This window comes from Phasianus colchicus, chromosome 1 (assembly GCF_987193195.1).
Source record: "Phasianus colchicus chromosome 1, bPhaCol1.hap1.1, whole genome shotgun sequence".
In the NCBI taxonomy this organism is placed as follows: Eukaryota; Metazoa; Chordata; class Aves; order Galliformes; family Phasianidae; genus Phasianus; species Phasianus colchicus.
In genome coordinates this window covers 39,533,463-39,560,169 of record NC_143436.1, presented here as the reverse complement: position 1 = coordinate 39,560,169, position 26,707 = coordinate 39,533,463, and the positions used below count along the sequence as shown (strand labels likewise).

General features: G+C 38.1%; 1 protein-coding gene across 7 annotated transcripts in view; it reads right to left on the bottom strand.

Annotated features, from left to right (window-relative positions):
- Positions 1-26,707, bottom strand: part of NAV3 (neuron navigator 3) — a 258,341-nt gene that overhangs the window by 96,107 nt on the left and 135,527 nt on the right. For 5 of the 7 annotated variants that reach the window (XM_090139109.1, XM_090139114.1, XM_090139116.1 and 2 more), the window contains exons 9-12: positions 18,786-18,901; positions 5,593-5,701; positions 4,753-5,136; positions 1,124-1,243 (exon numbers count right to left, since the gene is read on the bottom strand). In XM_090139109.1, the coding sequence (XP_089995235.1) occupies positions 1,124-1,243; positions 4,753-5,136; positions 5,593-5,701; positions 18,786-18,901 (729 nt within the window). Of the gene's footprint in view, positions 1-1,123; positions 1,244-4,752; positions 5,137-5,592; positions 5,702-10,735; positions 11,526-11,545; positions 11,708-18,785; positions 18,902-26,707 lie in introns of those variants that run through there. The other 2 variants (XM_090139108.1, XM_090139130.1) reach the window with 2 other exon arrangements.

Here is a 26,707-nt window from a genome sequence, read left to right as displayed (position 1 = left end):
CTACTAATACTTTCCTGGTCTTTGCATAGCATCATTGCTTGTGTTCCAAATAACCAACACAATCCATCTAAAATTGACTTTTTCTTCAAGGTCAATAAATGTTAAGTTAGCTAAAGCAATCCTTTATTTTAAGTAACTAGAATCTCTAGAAGAAAATTATGTTATCTATCCTACTGCACTGCATGTATTGTTTAACTAATGCAGACTATTCCTGACTTGTGTCGTAGACGTATTTTCACTGAAAAACTGGGAGAAGTGAAAATAATACCATATCTAGATTATTGTTCTGAAGCTTCAACTAACTTGCTAGGTTTACAAAACCAAAGCTGCTCCACAAACCTTTCAACCCTTCTTGATTAAAAACATTGATTTTGAAAGGCTGGGACTAAACCCCTAAAACTGAAGACTGCCAAATTTCACAGCTGCTCCTTATCTCTGTGATTGTCTGACCAAAACCTCAGAGCTGACAGCTCTGATGATGAAGTTCTGCAAAACTTAAGTTATGGATCTGTATTTCCCAGAGATGGACACAAGCCAAAAGAAAACTCTTGCCTAATCTTCAGAAGTACTAGTGGGAGTACGTTTTTATGCTCACACCTATGTATACGTGTATGGGGGTATGATAATGTCTCTTTTCACGCTGCATAAATAGTAGCACATAACCACACTTATCGCCTCCCACTGCTCAGGGGCAATATGGGGGAAGAAGAGCAGGGTTCTGGTTCCAACAAACTCCAGAATTGTGTTTTGCCCCACTTGTCAGGCACAAGCAAGCTCCCTGCTGCCTAGGGACTGCGTGTGCTCATCTACTGATGAGGCAACCCGTAAAAATCACGCCCTTTTTCAGAAATTCAGGTTCATGGGTCTGAGGTCTGAGCTGCTCAATTTATTCACTCACACATTCAACAATAAATTCTTCCTCTGATTCCCCATCCCTTGCAAGAAACTTGTTTTTTCCCCACCCGCTGCAGCATTTGGCATATTCAGTGATCACACATTAGTCGTTGAAGCTTGCTTTCTCTTGCTATTCCTTATGAGCAGAATAGTGGTATATTAACAGGTATGGAGGATGAAAAATATCTGTAAAACTCAGATAGGTTTTTACTGTGCCAAGCACCATTACCTGTCTGCATCCACGGTCACGTCATGAACCCCTCTCTGAATGACATCTCGTGATGTAGCTAGGTCTGGTATTCGGTTCAGACTTCTCGTATATAGGTTGAGTCCTCCATCTGTCATGTACCTGAAAATAAATGTGTGGTCAATCAGTGGGAAATGCAGCCATCTGCCAACTGTGTTTCACTCTAAAGTTAATGGAGTGTGGAATTCAACTGCTTAAGGTAAAGACTATGCTATTAGATGTAGACTTAGACTAAATATTCCCAGCTTATGGGCTCAGTGAAGGGAGATTAGCTATGAGCTCATTTTCTAGGATCATTTGGTAAGAGTAACCTGTTTTGCCAAAATATATTTAGACTGAAGCTCTCAAATATCTTTGTAAATTTGAAGTACCTTTTAAGTACTGCAGTCTTGTCAAACAATAATACTAGATGCAAGGGATATAAATCTAATGGAAAACAAATGAGCAAACAAAATCATTCATCTAAATTGAAACAGAAATTAAGAACCTAAGTCCACAGTCCCTGCTGGGATGCACACACTCGTATATGAAGAGAGATATCACGGAAGCCCTTACAGTGGTATTTAAACATCTGTTTCTATCTGTGTTTCCTTTGCTTGATTTCTACCACTTCACATTATAGTGAATGAGTAATGAATTCAACAGAGGGAATAGTGCTGCTTACTCACTAGAGAACCATTAAAGAATTCTGAATTTCAAGTGGCAGCAGTAATTTCTGAAATGTCTACCTACAGTTTAGTTATCTCTGTGAGATGTTTAAAATGGTGCTTGTAACTAAGCTTGTAACTGAGAGCTTCTCTCAAGACCTCTCCATTATTTTTTTGAAGAATCTTACATTAAACTGTCTGTCCTCAAAGACTTGATTTTTATATCTCCCTCTTGTTTTTGATAACTGAAAAATATTGGCATACCCCAGTGAATCTACTAAAAAACAAATGTACAGGCTTACTGAAATAAGAGTGATCCTGAATGCTGGGAGAACGTCTAAAATACAGAAGTTCACTCCCAATTCAAACAGTCTTTAACAAAAGTTTTCCTAGAGCCGTGAAATGATGCCATTCAAATCCATCTTTCAGCCAAAGTGTGTGTCCAAGTACACAAACACTTAACTTTAATAACTCTACACAGACTCTGAAGCACAAGCCAAAGCTCACACACACCACTGGTGCTCCAGATGTAGTGTTGGCCCTCATCCCATGTTTCCTTCTGGAGCTGATTTAATATAAATCAACAGATCTCTCAATCCAGGAGACTGAGTGACTGACACAGCAGTCCAGGAACACCCATCATCACCCCCATGATGTGAACTGGTCCAGACTTAGAGTTCAAAGCTACAGTAGGGAAGATTTGTGAGATACCAACAGTTTGGGACAGCGTCATGTCCTGGATGGCAATCTGGATGATGGCAACCTCATGTACATTAAAACACAAAGGATTAATTTGTTTATTTTTAACTAAATGCCAAGGGATCTGCAGTTCAGAAAGGGATTTCTGAAAGCCTGATATCAGAAAGCTGCAGAAGATAACTTTAATTTTTTTTTTTCCTAAGGTACTAGATTTTCCTTTTATTAAAGACAAAGTTGAGACTTTCTGAGAGATTATTTAGTGAGGGGTGTGTATTCATCAATACACTCCAAGGTTCTTAAATTGCATATTAAATTAAATGGTGTGGTTTGAGTGAAAACCAGTCTATATGGATTATGTACTCTATAACTAAGGCCTGAATGGAGAGATATTACAAGTCTCTTAACAGGCCTCCCTCACACTAATTTCTAATTACTGCTACATTCCTATCCCCAAGTGTTTAAAGTAATTAAACTGAAAATGGAAGAGGAATGAAGAAGATAAGACTTTACATGCCTCGATGAATTCTGAATTTTCTGAACTTATTAACTTGTTTTTAACATTTACCACACCTAGAAACGTTAACTGAGCACACTGTAACTTACTGCCTATTGAGTCATTCTTATTACTGATGCAAAGAAAAGTCACACAAGATGACCATATTTATTCTCTAAAGTGATAAGCTAACTAATACAACTCATCACTCACTGCAAAGGATTCCACTCTTTTTTAAAATCTTTTAAAATAAATCCATGCATCCATTAAAGGCAGAATTTATATTTTCTTTATTATAAAAGGTCTTCAGACATTAAGCTATTACATCTTCAATATTACTTTTCTCTGTTTCTGCGCTGTAGTCAAGACTTACTCTTTGTTTTCTTCTTTTCATTGTCTTTTCTAGCACACATGAATATGGCATCCAATTTGTCAGCCATTAATGCTACACTCCAGGCAGGCTTATCAGTTCTGTTCCTTTCATACATAATTGAGACAGTGCATTAACAGATATAGGAATTTGCTTTCTTTACAGTTATGGTATTTCTATAAATTGGTCTTTTGGTGCTGCTTGAGGTGAGACACTAATCAAGGCACAGGCTGGATTACAAACTCAGATTTGCTTTTAGGATCGTATCATATCTGATTTCATCAGCTATCATTCTTTCATCATAGCTGTACTTCAAAATAAAAGATTAGACTGACAATCCTAAATGTATGCAGAGTGAAGTAGTGCAGGGTGACAAGGCCATTGGCTCTACAGGACTTTGTTCAAACCAATGTTTGAACCTCAGCCGCCAAGAAGCTTTGAGGTGCCAACTTTTCACCTAAAATAATATTTTTGGCAACACTGAACAGCAATTTATGTATGGATAACATTGTAATATGCCTTTTTTTTTTTTTAAATGATGCCTTAGAACTTTTAACATACATAGGAGTGAAGTAATAGGACACATAGGAGCAAGAATTGTTCAGTAGTAATTTGAAACTAAGTTGTATATTTTTTTGTTATCTCAGCATAAAGACCCTTATATTATATATATTTACAAATCAGTCAGAAACTTATTCTTCAAAAAACAGAAAACTGAAAAAAAAAAGAATTATTTTACAGAGAAACTCAACTTCCACATGAAAAAAGTACTTTGGTCACCCTCTTGGTATCACAAGAAATGCTGTACCTCAAAGTCAATCAATTGATCGGCCAAAAAATATGTTTGTAAGTAATGTTCAGTCTTCCACCTGGATAAACCAGTAACCAATTTATTCTTCCATTGAAAGATATTCCTCCTGATCTGATGATACGCAATGCTGAAAAACTGCAGTATTGTTTTGAAACACAGAGTATACAAGACAGTATCTGAAGCAGTTAACAGAGAAAGTCAGGCGTGTCAGCAACTGCTTTTCATTAGTTGGGTCCAATACCATATCTACCTTCTCAACTAAAACATAAAAATACTTCCAGAAAACCCATCTCAAGGCAAGTAGTGAAAATTGATGGCTTACCAGACAACTAAGAAATTCCAAAGCAATATACCTGTGTTCTTATCAACGTTCATTGCAAATTCATATTGATGTGAAAGAGAAGGATCTGGATTTGAAGGCAGGTGGGAACATTGCGGGCAACTTAGGGGCTTATTTTTATTATTATTATTTCTAATACATAGATTTTTATGTAGCATCCATAATGCAGCTTCTGTGCCAGAACTTTTCAGGAAGATGCTAATGAACTTGCCAATCTGATGTTAGTTCAAACAGGAGAAAGTGCTGCTTACCCACTATTGATGTCATCTGTTCTGAGACTTTTTCCAAGGATGTCCCCATCACTCATGTAGCCACCAGCGTCAACTTCAGAGGACATATCCAAATCACTGCTTCCCTTCTCACTCACGTCGATCTGTGAGATATTTCCAAGGCGAGAAACAGCTGCTCGGCGAAGGGGGGTGGTGTACATGAATCGAGAAGGGTCTGTGTGAATGAATCGACTTGTGCTGCTGCGAGGATACCCAGCACCCAGGGATGGGGCATCTCCTGCCTGTAGCCGAGGACTGGCCTGCCCAAGCCTCCAAGTCACTGGGGTGGACCGGCTTGTCAAGCTCGGTATGCTTCTCCCATTCACTTCTGTTGTCACAGTGCTGTCAAAAGTTGTCTCCAATGTGCTGTCAGAACAAAATGGAGAAGTCAGAATGCTTTTCCTGTTCCTGAGAAACAAGGAAAAGCAAGGGCTGGGAAAAAGGATGGAGTATTAAAAAAAGTTGTGTCACTGTGTGTGTGTGTGCATGTCTGTCTGTCTGCAGGCACACACATTTGTGTGATAAATAATGTGCTTGTAGATAATCTAGAATAAATTTTATTAAATATCTATTAAAGGCTGTTAAATAGATGTGTATTTGAAACAACAAACATCTTTTTGAATGACTGCATAAGACACTGACAGAAAAGAATATTGAAGTCACTTATAAGTGGTTGAGGGAGTCTAGAAAACAATATGGATGGTATCATAGTTAATTTTAATAGTAATAGTTTTAATTTTTGTCAAGTCTCTAATTCACATAGCAAGTAATAACGCATTTCTATAATCCGATATTTAAGTAGTCTACACAAAAGCAGCATACCTGTGGCTTATCTGAGTCCCTCTAAGACTGGACATAGTTTCTTCCAAATTCTGCCTCAGGTCTGCTATGTTTTTTACAGTTCTCATCCTTCTTGTTTCAGGGTCTTCCCCTGGAAGACATAAACCAAAAGTCACATAAATTTCAGTGCATACAAATATATATCACTTTAAATAGTTAATATATACATATGATTGTAAACACATCTGTCTCTCGTTAAAAAATAAAACCTCTTTCTTTCAGTAATAAAAGAGACATACATTGAAGAAAGTTCTAGTGAAGTATCCCTGATAGGGCCCAAATCTATTAATGAAACTCAGATTAAGAGTGTTTGGATTTTTATCTTCTACAATCAAAGCAAAATGCAACCCTGGAACACTTGAGACGTTACACACCTTCTTTTTCCTCCTGGACATTTTATATGACGTGGCAAGAAATAAAGCCACAGTAAATCTGTGTTTGGAAAGAACTAGGATGACTGTTACAGCAGCTCTTCTGTATGCACTTAGCATCCAAGCTATTTTAAAGTACTCAAAGCATCTTTCTTTAACGGTTCAGTTCCTGAAGCAGTAGGTTATTCTATTATTATATTTTACTTGAGTTAAAAGTCAAAACACTCTAAGTATGTGAATCATTTATACAATTATGGAATTTAGCAGCCTTCAGCAGGGATGCAACAAATAGCCACAAGTTGTGCCAGGGGAGATTTAGATTAGACATCAGGAAAAACCTTTTCTGTCAAGGGGTGATCAGGCACTGGAATGGCCTGCCCAGGGAGGAGGTGAAGTCGCTGTCCCTCGCAGCGTTCAAGCGTCTGGATGAGGAGCTATGAGGTATGGTTTAGTAGCTTAGTGGTAGTAATGTTGGAATAGATGATCTTGTATGTCCTTTCTTTTTGACTCCATCCATGACAAATTTGAAGTCATAACTCACTTTGTCAATCCTACTCCTCATTATGGAAAGTTATCATCAGTTACAATATCATGCAGTCACTAGATACAACTCTAATATTTAACTACAGATTCCAACATTCCCATCCAGAAAAACCTTCTATTTTATTTCTGGAATTTTCAAGACATTGAGAAACTGTTTCATCTTTCATGAGATAGTCTTGTGAATTTAAATTCAACATCCTACAAATTTCAAGATCAGAAATTTAAACATAGACAAAATACTATGTAGCACTATAATATTTCATGTTTGTAAAATGCAAAATACACATGAAAATTGATATCTAAGTTGCTGCATTTCTCATTCTGTTCCCATCCTTATTTTTCCCATGTTTGTATGTGGATTTATACAAATATAAATTCAACAAAGATGATGTCTCTAAGGAAAAGCGTGGTGTATCATCAAGTATTCAAATGACAGAAGCATGTCTGGGGACAAGAGAGCTGGGAAATATTCAACATAGTTCTAAAGAAATAACCTGATAAGGCAATCTAAATGCAACATCTGTTTGAAGACATGAGTAAAACATACAAAGTTTACGTTGTATCAAAATCACATTTGTTTAACACGGGTTTACAATAGCCAGTATTTTAATATAGATAGAGACATTTATTTCAAATACAAGAGAGAACCCACTGAAAGAAATGGTATTAGTTTAACCGTGGTTAACCTATTTATTTTAATTTCTGACTAAAGGATGAAGCCTTTCAGATCAAGGACAAACTTGAATTTGCTACTGTGCTCTCCATGTTTCTGTCGTCTGCTCACTATGCAGGCACTTAAGAAACTTTTGGCAGTAAATGGAAACATGCTATTGCATATAAATTCTGTATATCTTTTCTTTCTTCCCTTATAGCCCAAGGATGTACAGTACTATTCAGTGTACTCTGCAGCTCTGGTGCAATGCTAGCTTTTACAGCAGTGCCAGTTTGAGGACTTCCCAACTACCTCACCACTGGCTATATCTTCTGCCCTCTTTGCTGCAGCCAGTAGTTGTTCAGGAAATGGTGCTATCCCAATTGTTTTATTGCTCTGAATAAATTCCACAGTGATTTCATGGCCAGACAGTCCGTAAACCTCTGGCTCGGTGGCATGGAACCAACAGTGGGGTGGAGACAAATACTGCTGCCAAACCCTCCATCTTGTCTTGATGGCATGCCCACCCACAAGGTTTTGCTCCTTAAAACAAGACATCTGTGTGCACTGAAGGAGGCAAATGTTCACACACACTGAAATCACCACCACTAGTTCTGTGTTTTAGGCTAGGCATCTGTTCAGTTAAGCACCTTGCTGATCAGTATATGCACGGATCCCATGTACTATTTGCAGAGGTTTCTGTGCCATACTGAAAACTCCTGTGAGGCAGAAGAGTTCATGCCAAAGCTGTGCTGGACAGCCTCCAGTGCACACAGTTCTTCACTGCCATTGCTCTTTGTCCCTCTGGCAAGGGACAGGAGTGAAAGTGAATCTTCCAGCCACAATACTTACTTAGGAGAAACTTCAGGCCTGTTCCCTACCTTGCCTCAAACCAGAAGTGAATCATAAGCTTGTGGTATGAGACAATATTCCGTTAACACAGAAAGATAAATCTCAGGTTGTAAGCAGACAGAATTAAGGCAAAACAATTATTTACCTCTGTATTTATTTGAAGAACTGAATATAATCTGCATACACAGTATCTTTGTCTTTTCCTTCCTTGTTTATCCTTGCCAGTTGTCCTTTGCTGTATGCTAACTGCAAGTTCTTGCAGCAATGATGACAATAACTGTCTTTTTTAATATATATTGCACAATAACTAGTATAACAAAGCCTTCAGGTGTAATTGCAGTAGCAAAAGAAAGAAAAGTATGTTTATATGGCAAACTGCCAAAATATATTTTCACAGAGAATGTCTCATCTTCAGACAGATAACATCATAAAAAGTAGCAGTCTTATCCCCTGGAAAGGTGGAAATTCTGAGGTTTAATCTCTTTTGACGTCTCAGTCACACAGGGGTAATATCAAAACCATTCCACCACTTTTTCTAAAAGAGATAGAACTGGAATGTTACGATCTTAAAATACTACGTAGTGCTATGTGTGCTTAAATAGAACTATATAGTATTTTAAGATCATAATATTCCAGATATGATCCAGATAGAAATCCCCATTACCACTGCTACTGTTTTACAAATAACTATTATTTTTTCTTTCTCTTAAGGGTGGACTGATGGGCTTATACTGTATCCCTCACTAATAAGTCAAAAAGCATAAACAACTGAACACGAGACTTGAAAAATTTTCTGTGGTGAGTGTGAGACTCTCAGACCTGACTTGAACCTGACATTATCTACATTTTCAGGGCTTTCCTGTTGCTCCTAATGTACAAAAAGTCTTCCACACAGAAGACCATAGGGCTGGTGGATACATTATTCTGAAAGCTAGCTACACCTTGTTTGCCAGAACAGCCACAATGTGCTTACTGCAGAAGGACTGGGACACAACGGACGGGTTCAAAGGGATCCCAAATTCCTCCTGACACCCTGTTATAATAATAGGCACTGCCATCATGCAGTCTACCCATATTTGCATGCCCTCACATATCAGAAATGGTTTGTAATCTCAAGTACTCTGCTTTGCACACAAGAAAAGTCATTCTGCTTCATGCACAAAGAGGCTGGGATAAGAATGACTAAAACCAGGGCACTGTGAAACTTTCTTTCAAAATACTGTTCCTCTTACAAGGCAGTTGGATGTAGATATTTTACTGACCTCATGAATGTAATCTCCTTAAATCATTTATAGCTTCACCATTGGTATTAAACATAAACATTCCAAAAATTTGCCTCCCAAATTCTTGCCTGTTAGTAGTGAAACATTACAGCTTCTCTCAGTAAATTTCTAAGAAACACTGTTTGTTCTTCCACTGTGTGAGATACACGTACAGGAAATAAAAAAAAAAAAAAAAGCACCTTACAGAAATCAATAATCCCCTAGGTTAAACTTTTACATTTATTCTTCTGAAGCTTACCAACATTGAACATTTAAAAATAGCGTTCAGAATCATTTTGGTACTTGAGTGCATGTAATTACAGCCCAAAGCAGATAATGAGAGAATAATAATTGCATTAATTTTGTGATTTTCACTAAAGGATTCAAATAATAAGCAGCTTGACAGAGAATTTTTTGCTCTTAGACATAAACTTCATTCACAAATGAGAGTATCAGTGTCACTCTGCAGGTGGGGAAACTGAGGCTCACAAAGAACAGAGATTTGCTCAAGGAAAGATGAAGAGAAGTTGGAGAAGGTGAAGAGTTCAGCTGCCTTTGCTAACAAGCCTCTAATCTCTGGAAGAAACCTCTTCTAGAATACAGCTATAGTCTACTAGGTTAATCATAAAAAGAGAACGCTTGTTTCATTGTCATTTGGAGATGACAGCTTTCTACATTACATATACAGCAAATATTTCACATCCTGAGTTTAAACACAATCAAGGCTAGCACACCCAAGAGAAAAGAGCCTCCAGGCCAGATGCATGCTGGGTGACCTTGGAAAAGCAAGAAGACATTTCAACCATTTGACTGGCTAAAGAATAAAGCTCTGGAAATGAACACTGTGAACGCTGAGAGATGAAAAGTAAAGCCAGTAATACAGAAGCCTTTTGAAGAACCTATGGCAGTGGACTTCAAATGGTCTCTGGCATGCACTGATACAGCTAAAGTGTAAAACCCTGGCACTAACAATTTCTCATATATGGATGAAATTATCAACAGAGGGAAGGGGGGAGCAGTAATGGACAGTTTGTACGTAGGCCAAGACATATTTGCTATAAATTGGAATCTTAATTCAAGGCTTGGTTTAAAATTCATGGGAACGAATGCCATGAGATTAATTTTAGAGTGAACTAATAGTACCTAAGTGTTTCACCTTAATTTTTTCCAACAGCTTAAGAAAACTACACTCAATTATTCACACATTGTTGCTGCCCATGCACCCATCAAAAATGATTTAGACAATTGTCTTCATTTCACAGTCTTTAGAGATAAGAGTAAGCAAACAAGGAAAAAGTGACCAGACCCTGTTTTTGCATACTACTGCAAACAAACCCAGTTCTGTCTCATGAAATCACTGTCAAGATCAAAAATCTGCTCTGTGCAGAAATGTGCTAATTCACGGGTCTCCTGCTCTCTCTGATTTCAAGACAACATAAACTTACCCAAAATATCAGTATAAAGGACCTGTTCTAAGTCCCCCAGCATCGTTATTATGACATCTTCATCCAGATGTGCAGTTCCTTCACGCAAGCAGCCTTCCTCCTCCTCCTCTGCCCAGTTCCTGCTAGCAAAATGAGCCATGCAGGATACGTTTTCATCATCTGATTTCCCCCTCTCCTGATTATCGATCCCAAAGCCTTCATCTGTACGCCGGTCTCCAGACCTCTTGGAAGTCCTGCTTCCAGCAGATGGTAGTGCTTGAAATGCTTGGGGTGCGGTGAGGCCAGGCTGACAGAGGGAGTGCACTGAGCGCGAGAGTGCCTTGGAAAGCAAGCCTTTGCTCCCAGCTTCTGCCTCCTGCTGATGGTAACTCTGGCTGGACTTGGAGGCGTTTCCAAACCAGTTCTCCCTATACGAGTGTCGCCTCTTCTCCCCTTCACTGATGAGCGTGAGGTTGGTTAGAGACTTCTGCTTCTGAAGACGAACACACCCTCTCCTAACCTCCTTGCCTTTAAACACTGACAGTTCAGCAGATCGCTGCATCTTCCCAGCTGTGCTTTGCCTCAGTCAGATTTCATATTCCCGAGATGGGCAGCAGTTCAGTTCTTCAGCACGGTCTGGAGGTGACCCTTGCAGCATCACACGCTGCACATCCCAGGGAGCTCATCCTTTCACGTGTAATGAAAAGCACAGCTCAAACATGCACAATACACACTGTAAATGACTAGACAGGCACAGTCATTTTCTTTAAAATTACGTTGCTGTCTCTGCTAAGCCACTTCTCTCCTGTCACATTAATCTGCAGTACTTACAGTCATTTTCACTTGGATTTCTCTCAAGCAGAAGAGAGTTGATCAAACACTCTGCTCCAGCACAGAAGTAATCCCAAAAGCCAACCGTGTTTTCCCCTCTCCATCCAATCACTGGTCTCATCGGAGCGGTGGGCCTGCATCTCTGTCTACGGCTGCTGCACTCTGAAATCCAAAGTAGGCACAAGTGCTATCTCAGGCGTTTTTCCCTCTCTCACCAGATCATGACTGATCCCAGCGCACGGCTCTTCACTTCAGATGGGCTGACACAGAACTGCAAGTACAGCCTCCACGTCAGAGCTCAATAAAGAGCCAAAATTAACCACTGAAGCAAAGCTCTGCACAAGCCTCCTTGCATTTTAGTATTCAACCTGCATTCCCAGATATATGACTCTTCTCTGCTACTGCAGCGAATGCTGCTGGCTGCCATGGCAGCAAACATCCTGGTGAATTAAACCGGAGACACAGAAGCCTCTGCCCAGTTTACAGTGCCACAGGTTTCAAGACAAAGCTCCACCTGAACGGGATGCTACAGTCACAGAGCTAGCTCAGTGCAAATGCTAGTATTCTCCCAGAAAGGTAAGGATGATGAACTATTTCTTCCATATCACTGCCAGTCCTTGTGCAAGAAGCTAAAAGCAGATTTGCAAATGGACCTCGAGCCTTGCAATTTCTGTTATGAATTAGAAAATGTAATTTAAGATCATAAGGAAGCTAATAAATAGAATACAACTGCAACTACCCAGCAAGATGATTTATAGAAGGAAATATTTTGTTTCTTTAGTCTTAAAATATACCTTGTTTGCATCAGACTCTACTATGGAATTAAGAAGCTGTGATTAAATTATTGTTTCACAATCTTCTGAAGAAATCCTATTAAATGGAATAGTAATTTTCATATAAAGAAATTCGATATCATGTCTGAACTAAGTTGTTCAGTTCTAAATGTGTTTTTTAAATAAAACATCAAGAGGAAAAGAAGCCTTTATATTTTAATATATACCTTTTCTCACAGGGAAAAAGATGTAAGCCCCAGAAACGGTAGAAGGATAAACAAAAAAACTCCTATATACAAATTTCCTTATCTAAGGGCAATTGGTGTCATAAAACATTATGTAGAGATCTTCAAACATGATTTTTTTTAATATAACAATATATTGCTTCTCTCATATCCCTACCCGGGAAGCTTTGACAGGGAGGTAACCTTTGAAAATGCCACTCTAAGAATTATACAGTATTCAGATTCCCTACAGGAATAAGCAGTTATAAAGAGAAGCCTCAGTGCATTCCTTGCATTTCTCTTTCTCAGTGCAGTTTTTAAAACATTAGAAAAATAAAAGAACAGGGGGAGAAACTTCTTAGAAAATGTTAAAGGAAGACTGCATTTTTTCCTGGGTAACCCTCATAAACACAAAACTGAGAAAAGAGTCAGCAGTCTCAAGCAATGAGAGTTTCCATGCTGAATCACTGGCACATTCCTAGAAAGACAGAGTCAAGAAGAGAGCCCACTCCTACCCCCTACCTAGCCCACAGAGTCATGGGACCAGAAGAAAACTCTGTCACCCTGATATGATTAAGTCTCACATGTTACATCTGAAAAGCAACACCTGGAGGGTTGCACCACTGACATAACTCCCACGGTCTGCTAGGCCTGGTGCCACACGTGCCCTTGGTGTTTTCTGCAACCGTGCTTGTGTCCACCAGCAGCAGCAGCTGGTGGGGCTGCTCTCACTGGGGCTCCAGCTCTGTGGGCAGCACCAAGCATTGCTCTCCTAGGGAAGCATTCAGCTCTCTGCACAGACACACCGGACACAGGAGCACCAAAACTGGTCTGGCAAATTTAGCACTCAGAGCTACCCACCGCAGCCCAGCTGCAGCACGGGACAAAGTCCAGAATAAAAACGATAGCTGGGCTGCGTGGGGGCTCCATGAGCAGCTACCCTTTCCTTTTGTGTATTAAAAACACAGTGGAAAAAAGCTGGGATATGGAGGCATTTGGTCTACTCACACAACCTTCATTCAGCCCTCATGTATACAAACATTACACTACAGCCCTTAATTGTAAGAGTACACAAACTTTTCTCCTATGAATCCCACTGCCTCACTTGGTATACAGATCTATCCTTAGATAGAGCAAATGCACACATATATTTTGACCAAACTGTCAGTGCTAAGAGCTCTGGATTTATCCTCCTGCTTTACTACACCTCTCTGCAGTCTGTTATTTGACAAAACATAAAACTGCAGTGTGGAAATTCTCAGGTTTCTTTATTGAAAAACACTTTTGTAAAGCTCATGCCTCCATTTTAAACTGTAACAATGAATAAATAAATCTTTCTAAACCAACTGCACATTATGGGAGACCCGAGGAAAGCAAATGCCATGACAGAGCATTATTCCCCAACCACCCCGCAGTTCAGCATATTCCCCACCCAGCACACGGGAACATGGTTAAATAAAGAACAGCACAGGGAATTTCCTCACTCCATCACAGTCAGTGTAATGCATGACACTGTATTTACCATCTCTTTCATAAAAGGAATTATAAAAATGGTTTTAACCATTAATAAACTTGGGACAACTTTTGCTGTCAGATAAGATGTTCTCTGAAGTCTCTGCACATCATTAGCAGTTGTTCAAATGAATTATGTAACAGATCTGCAAACGCATAACATTATGAGTCTCTTCAGTGAAGCTTACTTGAAAAAAAATTGGTAAATTATTTCCATACCTATTATTTCTTTTTTCCCCCCTTTTCTCTATTCTTCTCCTTTCTCTATTTCTATTTCAGAGCACAAAAGAAGCGCAGTAACATAAAAGCTTGAAAATTGAACGCTGTTACGAGAATCCTGTCATTGATATTAGCACATAACTCAAACTGAATTACTGTCATTTCTGCTTCATCCTTCAGATTTTTTTTATAATTTGCCAATATTTGTAAATTCATGAATAATTATTTAATTAAACATTTTGCTTTAAGCTCTTTGATTGAGTAAACGCTAAAGTCAAACATTATCACTGATTTCATAAAATCATGCTTTGTAGTTACAGCTACGTACCACTTTCAGAGGACTATTAAATAATTAACTTACTGACATCCTTCTTCAATAAATTTTCAGCTGAAACTGATAAATGTTACAGATACTACATACAGAAATACTGCCTCCAAAGTGTTACACATACTGCATGTGTGCTGTGCTGCTGATTTGCACGTGCACCATGGAAACATCTGGGGGTGCTCTGCTGAGCTGTGGAATATTCACCAAAAAGAAAAGAGGGAAAAATTCTGAAGCACTTGAGAACACAGCTGGAACACATTCCCAGCAGAGGTGGAGGAAGTGTGGAGAAACCCAGACTTACAGTAGTTCTACCAAAAGGCAGAGCATAGGCATAAGACATATGGGAAGTTAGCTATGGAGCAGGTTGGGGATAATCAGAGAAGAAAGGGACTATTCCAATTAACAAGGTAACTGTTGAGGGTTCATGTCTGCACCAGCCTTACTATCTCCTCCACTTTCCAGCACCAGCCTCCTGTCCCATGGCTCTACAAGTAAAACCAAGTCATCACTTGTCCAGTAGCAGGCTAGAAATAGGTAGGCTCTAAAAGTAATGCCTCTTATTTATTGCCATGAAAACTTCAGCATCTACAAAAAGCACAAAAAAATGATACAGCAAAAACACTGTTTTTCAAAGAAGTCACCCCCATTAACTGTGCGTGTTCATCAGTCATGAACAAAAGCCTCTATCCTGCACTCATAACAATCTGCACCAGCAGAAGTGACCTACTGTTGCTGTCACTACTGAAACACACCACCCATTGCCTCACTGTGCTCATATCCACTGGTTGATCTCCATAACTGATCAGCAATCATCAATCCGTGTCAATGGGTGCAATTTTTTCCACACAAAGGAATTCAGTGACACACCTTTAGCTTCATACACACTTCCATGTCAGACAGCCCCTCTGCTGCATCTCTTACATGGCAACAACACGGAACGGAATATTGCTGGGAAGGTTCAACCTCTATTGCCATATCACCAACATCCTCCTCTGAGGTCATGGGCCAATGTAATAAAATAGGAGGCATTACTTTCAGAGCAGCCCTCATAAGTGGAAAAGGCCAGCTGCACTCTGACTTTGTGCCATCCTTTCACCAGCTCTGAGATGGAAGAGATGAATGCCTTTTAAAGAAACCACCTGCCTTAGAACCTGAGAGGAATATGAAGCAGAGAAAAGCTGGAAACTACCCCTAGAGCTTCTCACTTTTCCTCCCTACTTTCCCCTATCACCACTGTTGAGGAAAAGCTATGAATACATTGCTAGGCACAGAAAACAAAGCCACAACTGAGACATTTCACCAGCAGAACAAAGAAATTCATTTTATTTTAAGAATTTTAATCATTTTGATCTCATCCAACTTTTGCCTATGGAGAAGTAATTAAACAGTTGTGCTTGCAATATTAGTTTAAGACTGATAGGCTGATTTCATTCTGAAGTAGAGTAGGAACTCCAATATGACCTGTGTGGCTAGTTAAGAGACAGTAACATTCAGCCAATGAGCAGTAACAAATAGGAGAATGTAATTATAATGAAAGTAGTGAAACACTACATGGATAACATGGATTAAGATATCTTTGTCCTTAATATTTTTGCCTTATCAATAGTTGGCACCATAAAAAACAGTAATGACTGATGGAGTATAAGACATAAAACAGGTGGGACAGCACTTTATGAACCTTCTCCTATAGCCTGTTAGTGGTTTCCACAGATGCTCAGTCCCTTGCATGATTGGTGTTTGGCTACCAATTTACGAAAAGAAACCTGAAATAATATAGAAAATATGCTCATACATAACAACAGTGGAAGGTTTCTGAAAAAGATAGCAGCCATGTGAAAGAGCTTTTTTTTTTTCCATGCAGGTTCGCCAATGGCAGAGTCACCAATGCCTTGGTGGTAGTTCACCAAGCAGGCAAATATATATTCAGCAAATGTAGCATCTGAGCCATTTATGCTGTTACAAGCCAATTACAGGTGACACACATCTATTTTCTGCTGCACAAAAGCCCTGAACCATATTTTCCCAGTGATTCTGCTTTGCTGTCTGTTACATCAATCAACTGCTAATGCCAGAGTCTGAATAATCAGCTTAGAAACATCTCTGATGCCTAGTGCCCTTTATGCTTTTTTCTTTTTTTTTTGATACTGTTCCACTTCTGTTCAGAACAGTAAAAGGCCAGGAGACATGATATCCTTTTTGATCATTTCAGCAAGTACTGAACTGATTTTTTTTTTAATAATCTCAGTAGATAATTCCTTGAAGCAACCTTTGAATTGCATTAAATGTTTCAATTTACACTCTTTATACTTACAAGACCAAAGAATCTGACTTCTGGATTAATTCAGAATCTTTTTTTTTTTTTTTTTACTTCAAGAATTACTACTGTAAAATAACTTTAACAGGCACTTGTCACCTGCAGGGAACACTTTATCAAGCTTCAGGGTGACATACTTGTTATAAAATAAGGGATGTTAGACTTACAGAACTTTTGAAAGCAGTAAGACAAACCAGGACAAAAGCTCAATGTCAGTATGAATCAGCTAAATGCCAAGGCAGTCCCACAAATCCTGGGCATCTGATTTCCCTTCTGGTAGAGAGATAATTTTAGACTGACGTGTCAAATGAGTATTTTAAAGTGACTTATATCCTGTGTAAGAAATGCATGACTCGTTCTAAATTTATTCAAGTGTTAAAAATTTGGAGTAAAATGGCAAAACTAAAATTGAATCCACAGGGACAGGATTTCACCTTTTATTCTTGTAAAAGGGATATTGAGAATAAAAATGCTGATTAGAGGGAAAAGAAAAAAAAGAAAAAAAAAAGAACAACTCTGTCAAAGAGTCCTTTTGAAAGTATTCCCACACAAGCCTGCAATGCAATTCAATCCTGATGAAGAAGTCAGCTATGACACACATTGCTTTGCATCCGTAGGCAGTTATGGGCAGATCATGGGCTAATGTAAATCAGTGGGTCTCCGTTGACTTCAAAAGAGCTATTCCAATATGATTAAAAAAAAAAAAAAATCCCTCACATTTCTAACCTAACAAGGGAAATAAAGCCTTTACTCCAGCTTTACAAGGAATTGCAGAACAGAACCTGTACCAGGTTAGCTCTAGCAGTAACTTAAAATACAGGTACAATAGTAAGGACTTGTTCGTTTTCATAGAATCACAGAATCACAGAATAGCCAGGGTTGGAAGGGACCTCAAGGATCATGAAGCTCCAACCCTCCTGCCACATGCAGGGCCACCAACCTCCACATTTAATACTAGACCAGGCTGCCCAGGGCCCCATCCAATCTGGCCTTGAACACCTCCAGGGACGGGGCATCCACAACCTCTCTGGGCAGCCTGTTCCAGCACCTCACCACTTTCTCTGTAAAGAATTTCCCCCTGACATCCAACCTAAATCTCCCCTCCTTTAACTTAAAACCATTTCCCATTGTTTATTCTTTTACTTTGTTTTTTAATTAAATTAAATTGTTTATTTCTTGTTTATTAAACATTCATTTAAAAAAGAAGAAGATAATCTTATGTCATTAATGTTTCAATTCTGGTGTTATGACTTACTTTGAATGTCTTAAATGCAACACAGTGTCCAGCATCCTGAAGTGTAATTTCCATGGCTGTTCTGAAGCATTAAGTATGACTCTAAAAGTAACAATGACTTGAAACCCTCACTTATGAAAGCCCATTTTCTGCAGTGATGAAGGAGCAGAACAGAACAGAAAGAATCAGTTCAGTCAAGGAACTGGTAACCAATGACAGAATTTATGGGTGCCAGGAGAGGTTCAGATAAGACAAGGAAAAAATTGTTTATGATGAGGATGGTTGAATGCTGGAACAGGCTTCCTAGAGAGGTGGTTGAGGCTCCATGCCCATCAATGTCCAAGAGACATTGGACAATGCCCTCAGTAACATGCTTTAATTCTTGGATAGCCCTGAAGAGGTCATAGTGATATCTGAAGGTCCTTTCCAATTGAACTGTTCTATTTTGTTCTGTTTTGCATGTGAAACAGTAACTGTGTATGATCCAAATTTTCTATATACTTAAAGCCACTCATGAATAGAAGTCAGAAATACTATTTCAGTGAACTTTAAAGCTCCGGGTAAGAAAAAAAATATATAAACAAAGAAGCACACAATTCCAAAATTGAGGCTTTTCCTGACTTTTTGGTCACTTACCAGATATCTCCTCTAGGCACTGTTTGGCAGTCTTACTGAATGACAAATCCATTTTAGTAGGACTGGTACAGGAATCAGCAGGTGGTAAAGAGGTACTGTCATTTTCTGAAAGAGTTCTGAAAACAAGCAAGAAGATGGATTATTATCATCTGTCATACAGATATTAATGGAAACAAACACTAGCTGCAGCTCAAACTAAAATTATATCACGATATACATCCTAGGTAAAGACATATGGTGAAAAAAAAAAACATGAATGTCACATTCTTACTGAATTAGTTCGACTCCAGTTAGACAAATTTGCAACTCTGTCTCTTCAAAAACAACTCAAGAGCTTAAGCTGAGAAGTTTGGAACCATTTTGTTTCCTTACTTTTTCTTTGCAGGAGTCAACCAGACATAGGCAAAATCCATTTAAATCTGTTAAGTCACATGGTAAGACATATATAAGGGAAATGAAAATTTGTATTTCCCTGCTGAAATACTAAGTGAGATAGGCCATGTGTGAAGAAGCTTAGGCAAGAATGGAATGGAAATCTGGCTCAGATATTTAAATCTATATGCAGCTTCCTTCGATAATGCTCCTTATATAACTCTGGGGAAATGGAATAATAAAAGTGTTTCCATTTACTTACTAACAAATAGCCCATATTTTCTGTGATGGCATATTTCTGTGGATATCAATGGTATAACTATAATGAGTATGCTTTGTGGATAGTTATTTGCCACTGCATAATGATAAGTAGCAAGAATACACCAGTACATAGATTATAATATTAAACATAACAATTATTATCTCTTTCTAATGAAGAACTGTAGCATAACTAGATGATCTTCAAGGTCCCTTCCAACCAAAGCCGTTCTGTAATTCTGTGATCTCTCCTACTCAGGTGCTACTCAATCACAATGACATTAATTAGCAACCTGTACCACATTTGTATACAGTAAAAGAATGCAACTAAATACCAGCTACTTCTCAAAATAAAATGGAAAACATTCTTCAGTTACAGATGAATTTTCTCCAGTTTTTCTGACACGAATAACACACTCAGTCTTCTGATTCCTTAAAAGACTGGTGAAATATTTATATCTCAATTTTAAAGCATTACATTTATAGCTCAAGTCTTAAAATTCACAACTGTGTTTCTAATGACCAACTAAACTGTCAACACACAAGCATTTAACTTATCACTCAAAATAATTCTGTGACAATTTGTGTCATAAAATTACCTTCCTGTTAATGTTTTCTTCATTACATATTGCACAGATTTGTTCAGTAATTCATGGCAGTAACTGAGGGAACAGATACATGCATATACAATAGAGCAAGTTCTGTCATGTTGAGATCTGTTGATTGTAATCCTTTCAGTCATTTAACTCTGACCTTACTTAGAAACAGAAATGTAAAACCTGTGCACTCCTCATTTTTTTCTGCACTTTGGAGATTTGAGAAATAAACAGTCCTCTAAAATCTGTTTTTGCTTCTTGTCTACTATTTCCCTTTTCACACTACTGGGAACACAAACGCAGCACACAGTTCTAGGTCAAACACGACCTACTGACCCTGAATGTGATTTTACCTCTACTGTATGAGGACAGTGATCTCAGTAATAAACTGAAATCCCATAGTCCCACCTGCTCTCCTGTCTTGCTTCAAATCATCAAAATGAATGAGGGACACGTCTACTTTCACTGAATGTAACTTTGACAGACCATGAAAGCTCTGCCCGGGCTTTATGATGACACTTAGTGCTGGATCAGCCCAGGACAAAAGGTCAGCTCAAAATCACATCTCAGAAAAAGACACAATAATGGTAATCAAAATGTTCTGCAGTCTATTTATTAAGCTCAAAAAACTATGCTACAAGGGCTAGAGACAGAGCAAGGCTGGCATTAAGAGGAACACTAGACACCTGAAGGCTTCTGTTGGTTTTGCACTAAGGGCCCTCAGCTAGGTGAGAACAGATCAAGCATTTCTACCCACATCTATAAATGTATATGGACTTTACATCAGTCCACTTCTGTGTAGAAGTAGAAAAGGATCTTTGTCACCTTCTGACCTTATGGCATTGCATGCCTGATTGTGTAACTGTTCTTCCATCAATCACTGCATTAGCCCAGACAGGGGATGTAAACCCCTCTCTGAATGACCAAGACCCCTATGTACGCTATTTTCTAAGAGAGGATTAAAAAGATCTATTCTTAATTATTTGCCATTCTGTAAATAAAAAAGGATTAACTGATCTGGATCCTCATTGGACATCAGTATCCAACATGTGTATTTCTCAATCTAGTGAATGGGGAGAAGGATAAGCACAGAACTTCAGTGATTTGGACTGCCCTCTGTCAGATAGTATTGTCTGTACAGTCAACAAAGACAAATACATAAATCACTACTGACCATATGGTATATATTTGCTCATGTTAAAAGGGCTAGATTCCCCTACAGGAAAAAAGAGCACAGATAAGTAAAGAGTGAAGTAAAGTAAAGAAAAACTTCAGAATGTGTGTATCTAATCACCTAATGTGACAATGAGTAAAAGTTCTCACTTGTTCAAGTCGGGTCAAATCAAACCTTCTAGAGTCATACCAAACAGCAATTAAAGCACATTTCTGCTCTTCATGTTTTTTTGTTTGTTTGTTTTCCTCATTTCCAAATACCTGATACAGCTATAATCAGATGTTAAAAAAAAAAAAACACTATGAGAAGAGATACTTGCAAAGATTCCCATTCCAAATTTTAGAATCTGATTGGCGAGATGAACTATAGCACAAAATCCAGTTTCTGATATAAAATAGCATCAAAATCTAGTCTCTAGCTAACTGAAGAAGTAATATCACATAACACTAATAATTCAAAAACGTTTGATGTAATTTCTAGAAAGACCATGGAAGGACAAACCAAATGTAAATGCAATGAGGCTTTCTTAATTTTACAGGCAGCCTGAAATAACGGATTTAAGAAGCATGAAACATTTATTTTACTTCAGACTTGAAAGTTCAAATATGATGTAAAATAAATTTGATTTGATAGAAAACACATTACGAAGAAATAGCTTTACTGACTTTATTCAGCAATTTAATGTTTGATTTAGTAAAAACATCAGCGATTCTAATTATCCAAAGTGACAACAGAAATCCTGCAGAGGACTATGGATTTTGAACAGCTTAAGTTCTGCTTACATAAGAAAAATAGTTATTTGCCAGTGAAAGCGTTGGGCCAAAAAGCACCTGCCAAAAGACTGTGCTTGAGTAACCCAAGAAGGAACGTGTGGACAGGGCCTCACCAACAGGTCTTTCTCTAACAGGCCTCCACCTGTCTTGCCAACAGCCAGCACTTCCACAGCAGCCCTGCCTTTGGTGCAAGATGGCCAAGGCCCTGTCTTTTCTCTAGAGCTAAGTTTAGACCATGTGGGTTAAAGATGGTCTAGTGCTGAAAGGTTTCCAAACAAAACCATGCGGCTCCTGGGGAACAACGAGGTCCAGGTATGGACAGGGCACCTGAAACATCAAGTTTGTTTTGCTCAAAGCCGATCACAAGGTGTGATACTGGGGATTACTGATGTAGATGCCTCTTTGCTTAGTTCAATCATCACGGTTATTTAAAAAAAAAAAAAAAAAGAGGAAGGTGAAATTTGAGAGTTGCCTTCCCCTGTATTCCTGGCTGTTAATTCTTTCTGTGGGTCATGTTAATCCTATGAATGACTCAAATGACCTCTGCAGTATTGCAGCACACATCATTCTCCAGGCAAGCAAACAGTAAATAAAATATATTTTCATTAAACTTAAACATGGAACTTAATGAATGGACCTGTACCATCTACCTATTTGTAGCCCACTGCCTTTAAAAAATAATACTTGCATTTCTCTTGTCATCAAGAAAGATTTTCAGTTTGACGTTTCTTCCAATGCTAAGGATCTGCAGTTTAGGTTCATTTAAGCAGGCGTCACGAAATCAAGACAATCTGCTTTCTATTTTAATCATGGCAATCAGAATAAGTTTATCCCCAACTCACTGAAATACATGTTACCTATTTTTAAGAGATTAAGACATGCTTAATGGGACAAACTCAATCACACCTGCACAAGCTCGTAAAGTTTGATTAAAATGATTGTGTACAAAAGCAATTAAGAGCAGAATTTGAAACACTACTTAATAATCTGCCTTTAATATAGTCAGTAATTTCCCGTCTCTAACAAAATAGCCAACCTTTAATAAACACAGATAACATCAAAGATGTGTTTGGTTACTGCTTGACATTCACATGGTATCAGATGAATGTGCCGCTTTTTTTTTCCTCCCCCCCCCCCCCCCAGCTCTCTGAGGTGCAGCTGTCTTGAATGTGTATTGCTGTCAGTGTAACAGACTGGCAGGACCACATCTGGAATACGAGTAGTTTGATCACCCACGTTCAAGACATTTAAAGTTAAATTGGGAACAGCTGCAGAGAACAGCTACTTGGATGATGATGGGCAGGAAGAAACTCTTAGAGGAAACAAAAGAGAGAATTTGTTTTAGCCTTACAAAAGACAAGAATGGGGATAGACTTATTCTCTGATGCATTTCAAAAAGAGCGATAACAAATTCAAGAGAGGAAAAACAATTTTTTAAGCTACAGGATAGCATTAACAAAATAATAAATTGAGGCATTCTCATTTTGTTGCTTGTAACTAATTTCTAACAGTGAGATGAAGGAATTACTGAAGGAAACCTCCCATTGGAGTAGGGAGAATATCTAGTTTAAGATGAAGCTTTATGATAAGATAAAGCTTTATGATAGTTGCTTTATGATAAGAGCTTACAGGGCTGCCAGTGACAGAAGACCAAACAGGACTCAAAATATCATTTTTGGCCCTGTATACTACATTTTACTGATTATTCAGTCAAAGGAAGAAGACTGCATGACAGTGTAAAAGAATAACTTCAGCTTGTAAACAGCGGGAAACTAAGTTATCAGGCTAATGTTTTAACTCAATAATCAAGTATGTGCTTAAATGATTTATTCCCCTGCTACCCTTCTTCCTACCTTGGAAGTCAACTCCTCTACACTGGAAACTTTTCTTGCAACATTACTTGAAAATCAAGCATGAGAAAATGGGAGGATTTTTCTAAACACTGATGTTATGTGGCAATGTTTAGTGCTACCTATGACTGAGAACTATTGGTAGTGACTGCTGCTTTAATTTCCCAGCAGTAGTGTAAATAGTAGACATCAACAAAGCACTGCAGTATAAATTTGAGTCATCATATTTTTAAGAGTTGCAATATGCTTACCAGCACAATCTATTATTAACAAACACAATTATCTATAAAACATCCTTTACTAAAAAGTTAATTTTAACTCCACAATCTATGACTTCAAGTCACTAGATGTGGACACAAATATGGTTTCTACAAGCCCTGCAGGTGCTACGTTTTCAAGATCCTTGAAGAGTAGTTTAATTATTTCCTTAAGCTGGTACAAAAACATCCTGAAAAAGCAGCTGGAATTGAATTTCACTGTGTCTCCAGAGGTACAACCAGATTATATTCTCCTTTCCATCTGTCATAGCTATGCAGTTCCTGTGTGCCCTTGAAGCTATGGTCTAGTAATACAATTGTTTCAATTATCATATAGGAAAGGAGATGGGAAGATTTTAGTACCTGGTAACGTTTCTTTATTATATTTACTTTCTGTCTCTGTACAGTGAACACTTTAGTCCTCTCCAAATTATAATTTAGATCAGAAAGATGGTCTAGAAGCCATCTCATTCAGTGTTCTGCTCGAAACAGATCCAGTCGCATGATGTTGCTCAGTGCTTCATTTGGTTAAGCCCTTTCTGAGGACAGAGCTTCCACAACCTCTCTGGGCAACCTGCTAAAGACTCACCACCTTCATAATGAAAATATTTTTCTAAGATTGAATCAATGTTTCCCCTGTTGTAACTTGTGTACTAACTCTCATTCTATCATCCTGCATTTTGAAGAAGTCTGTCTCCATCTTCTCTATACTAGGCTGCTGAAATCATCAGCTTCATCCTCTTGCTATTGAAATAGCAACTCTGAGTGGTCTCAATTCAAACAGTACTGAAGGTTCTTTCAGATGTGTCCATCATTAACTGACAAATTTACATAAAAGAGTGACATTTAATCTATTTACAGCAGGACAATGAGCAGTTGGCTATTCCTCTTCAGCAACTTCTAACCTTTCAGAATTTAAGGCACTAAATACTTTCTGAGCGCTGCAGCCTCTGGGATTTGGGCACTTCAAATTCTATATTCTAATCATATAAAAGAGACCCACTAAGTTCCTGCAGCAGTGACTACAGGAATCAACAAAATAAAACTAAGTGACAGTTCATGTTATACAACTTGATGCTCTACTGAAAAAAATTTCCTTTAGTATTTTAGCGAGTCCATAGCAAATGTTAATTGCCATCATTTCACATACTTCTTGTGGGTTTGGGATGATTTATGTCAACCAAGCATTTATATTATGGAGTAAGCTAATATTTGCATTATTACTGGGACTGTTCTGTTTCCCATTTTATTGAAACAAAATCATCTTACATAATTTGGCAAAATAAAGCAATAATTGCAGTAGGCACTTGTCTTTGCAAGAAAATGTTTGAAAGTACTAGTTATATTACACTTCTGAGCAATATATTTGAAAGCTAAGAACTCCTAATACTGAGCAATTAAGCTGTTGTTATCTGATTAAGATTTCAGGACAAAGATTCAAACATTATTTTCATTTTTGTGTCTTCCTTCCCTGTTTTCAGCGTAACCTAGTAAGCACTAAACTTCTGTATTACTCTTCTCCAACTGAAATTTAAGCAACACTAGGAAGATAACTAAATTCTGCAGCCAGTTTTGATATGAGTCCAAGGGATTCTGGCAGATGGTGTAATTTCCATTTTCCTCTAATTCTGTCTGCATGGAAGAATGTGTAATTTAAAGCAGGGGCTGGTTTACTTCAAAAAATTATACAGTCTCTTACACCCTCCTTTGAGTTGTTTTTCCTGCTGCATCTTTCTTATCAAGCTTTCTGGCAAACAAATTACATTTCCTTCAGCCTGTCATAAATCCATTGGACCCTGCAGGCAAGTTCAGAGAGGACATTAAAGAAGATGTAAATAACATATTCACAACTGCATCTGAAAATAAATAATTACTTTCTGATGAGGATGGAAGAATTTAAATTACATCCATTTAGATTATGTCAATTGCAGTTTTTACTGTTGCTAATCTTTGAAAAGAAGTAATAATCCCATAAGAATTTCCATGCTGTGGTGTTTAAGAGGCGTAAATACAATGTGGTATCAGATAGTGACCAAGCACGAAGAGTGCAAAGCTGAACAGTGCAATGTATCATTTCAGCACCTGCTAGTGAAATAGCCTATTCTATCCCATTCTGCCCATTAACAGTGAAAATGTTCTACTTGAAGCCATGAGCGCTGAGAACTCTTCAAGTACTCAGTATTCACACTGGTCTTGAAGAAACTCTTTGGAGTAATTCCTATTACCCACAAATCTACACTAATATCCTCAGAGCTAATAACTGATCGTTGCCCAATATATGGTATCCACAGATATCAGCAATAAACCAGAAAAAGCACTTGTCTATTTAGCCTTACGTTAATAGCCTATACTAACTAAGGTAGTGTTTTGCAGTTGGACGAATTCTGCAGGTTTCTGGATAAAATGCATTATATTTTTTATTAATTTATTTTGAAACGTTTTACAATAGATGTTCACTGAGCCTCGACATTCTTTCTAGATATAAAAAAGCCTGTTACTCTGAATGGTAACTACTGTTTATAACCTTGTTGATCCATAAAGCTGTTCCAGTAGCCAACAAGTGTACCTGAAAATTCCAGGTATAAATTGTTGACATCACTCAAAAAACATGTAGATTTAAAAGCAATAAAATGTAAATATAG